Source organism: Austrofundulus limnaeus, unplaced genomic scaffold, assembly GCF_001266775.1.
Source record: "Austrofundulus limnaeus strain Quisiro unplaced genomic scaffold, Austrofundulus_limnaeus-1.0 Scaffold89, whole genome shotgun sequence".
NCBI lineage: Eukaryota > Metazoa > Chordata > Actinopteri > Cyprinodontiformes > Rivulidae > Austrofundulus > Austrofundulus limnaeus.
Window position 1 is genome coordinate 1,927,450 of NW_013952491.1, and position 1,351 is coordinate 1,928,800.

Here is a 1,351-nt window from a genome sequence, read left to right on the forward strand (position 1 = left end):
GAGTAAGAAGCCCATGTTTAGCTGCTGTTTAGCTGCTGTCAAGAGTAAGCTGCTCATGTTTAGCTGCTGTTTAGCTGCTGTCAGGAGTAAGAAGCCCATGTTTAGCTGCTGTTTAGCTGCTGTCAGGAGTAAGACGTGTAAAGATCTGCTGAATCAGCACTCCGACACGTTCCGCAGACGTCACATGTTGTTTCGGTCGCTCCAGCTCAGACGTGGTGTCAGGCTAAACACGAGCCGACCTCAGCTAACGGTGGTAAACTCGGCTGAGACTAAATGATTCATCCTGCTCCTCGAGGAGAAGAGTCCCGTCAAAGATCCTGGCTCTGCAGCCTCCCACACATCTGCCTGACAGCCGAGGAAACAAACAAAAACCTCACACACCTGAGCTGTGCTTCATCAGGAAACTCAGCAATTCAGACTTTTTTTTACAACTTTCTCACTAAAGAAACTCTGATTGATGAACTCCAGACGCTTGTCTGTTCAAAGAAAAGACAACTTTATGTTAAACATGTACAAGTTGTTTACAAGCTGACTCTGTTGATTCATTAAAACAACTCTTTCCTTCAGCTGGGACGCACTGAAACGGCCGTGAACAACCTGAACCCGGTGTTCGGGGTGAAGTTTCAGGTGGATTATCACTTCGAGGAGATCCAGAAGCTTCGTTTCGCCATGTTTGACGAGGACAAGTGCGCCTCGCAGCTCTACGAGCACGACTTCCTGGGAGAATTCATCTGCACGCTCGGAGTGGTACCACATAAACTTATTATACAAAAAGAAAATGTTGTGTGAAATAAGAGCAGCAGAACTGTGATCATTCATTATTTTATTCTGTTTATTAGATCGTGTCAAATAAGAAACTCCACAGACCGCTGATATTAGCCAATGGGAAACCAGCGGGGAAAGGATCCATCACGGTAAAATTCATGTGTTAAACCTGTTTCATACAGTAGGTTTTATCTTCAGTCCATGTGTAACAATCTGAGGGAGGTCAGGTCCTGGTCCTGGAGGTCCTGGTCCTGGAGGTCCTGGTCCTGGAAGTTTCTCTGCTCCCACACACCTGATGGATTACTAAAAGGTTTTTGCAGAACATGAAGAGGTGATGTAGTAGGGGATTCTGCAGTACATAGGGGGAGGTTCATGGATGTGTGGGCGGAGTTTATCCTGTGATTGGTGGAATTTGTAATATAGGTGGAATTTTTTTGTAGTGGGCGGAGTTTGGAGCATAGGCGGAGATCTATAGGTGGAGTTCTTCTATTTGGGTGGGGTTTGGAATATAGGTGGAGTCAGTTAGTGTGGGCGTGGTTTTGAATATAGGCGCAGTCATTAAGTGTGGGTGGGGTTTGGAATATAG

General features: G+C 46.0%; 1 protein-coding gene across 1 annotated transcript in view; it reads left to right on the forward strand.

Moving 5' to 3' along the window:
• Nucleotides 1–1,351, forward strand: part of cpne2 (copine II) — a gene marked incomplete at its 3' end in the record, with an annotated part of 19,893 nt that overhangs the window by 16,598 nt on the left and 1,944 nt on the right. Inside the window, 2 exon segments of the mRNA XM_014012225.1 lie at nt 568–747; nt 840–914. Of these exon segments, the coding sequence (XP_013867679.1) occupies nt 568–747; nt 840–914 (255 nt within the window).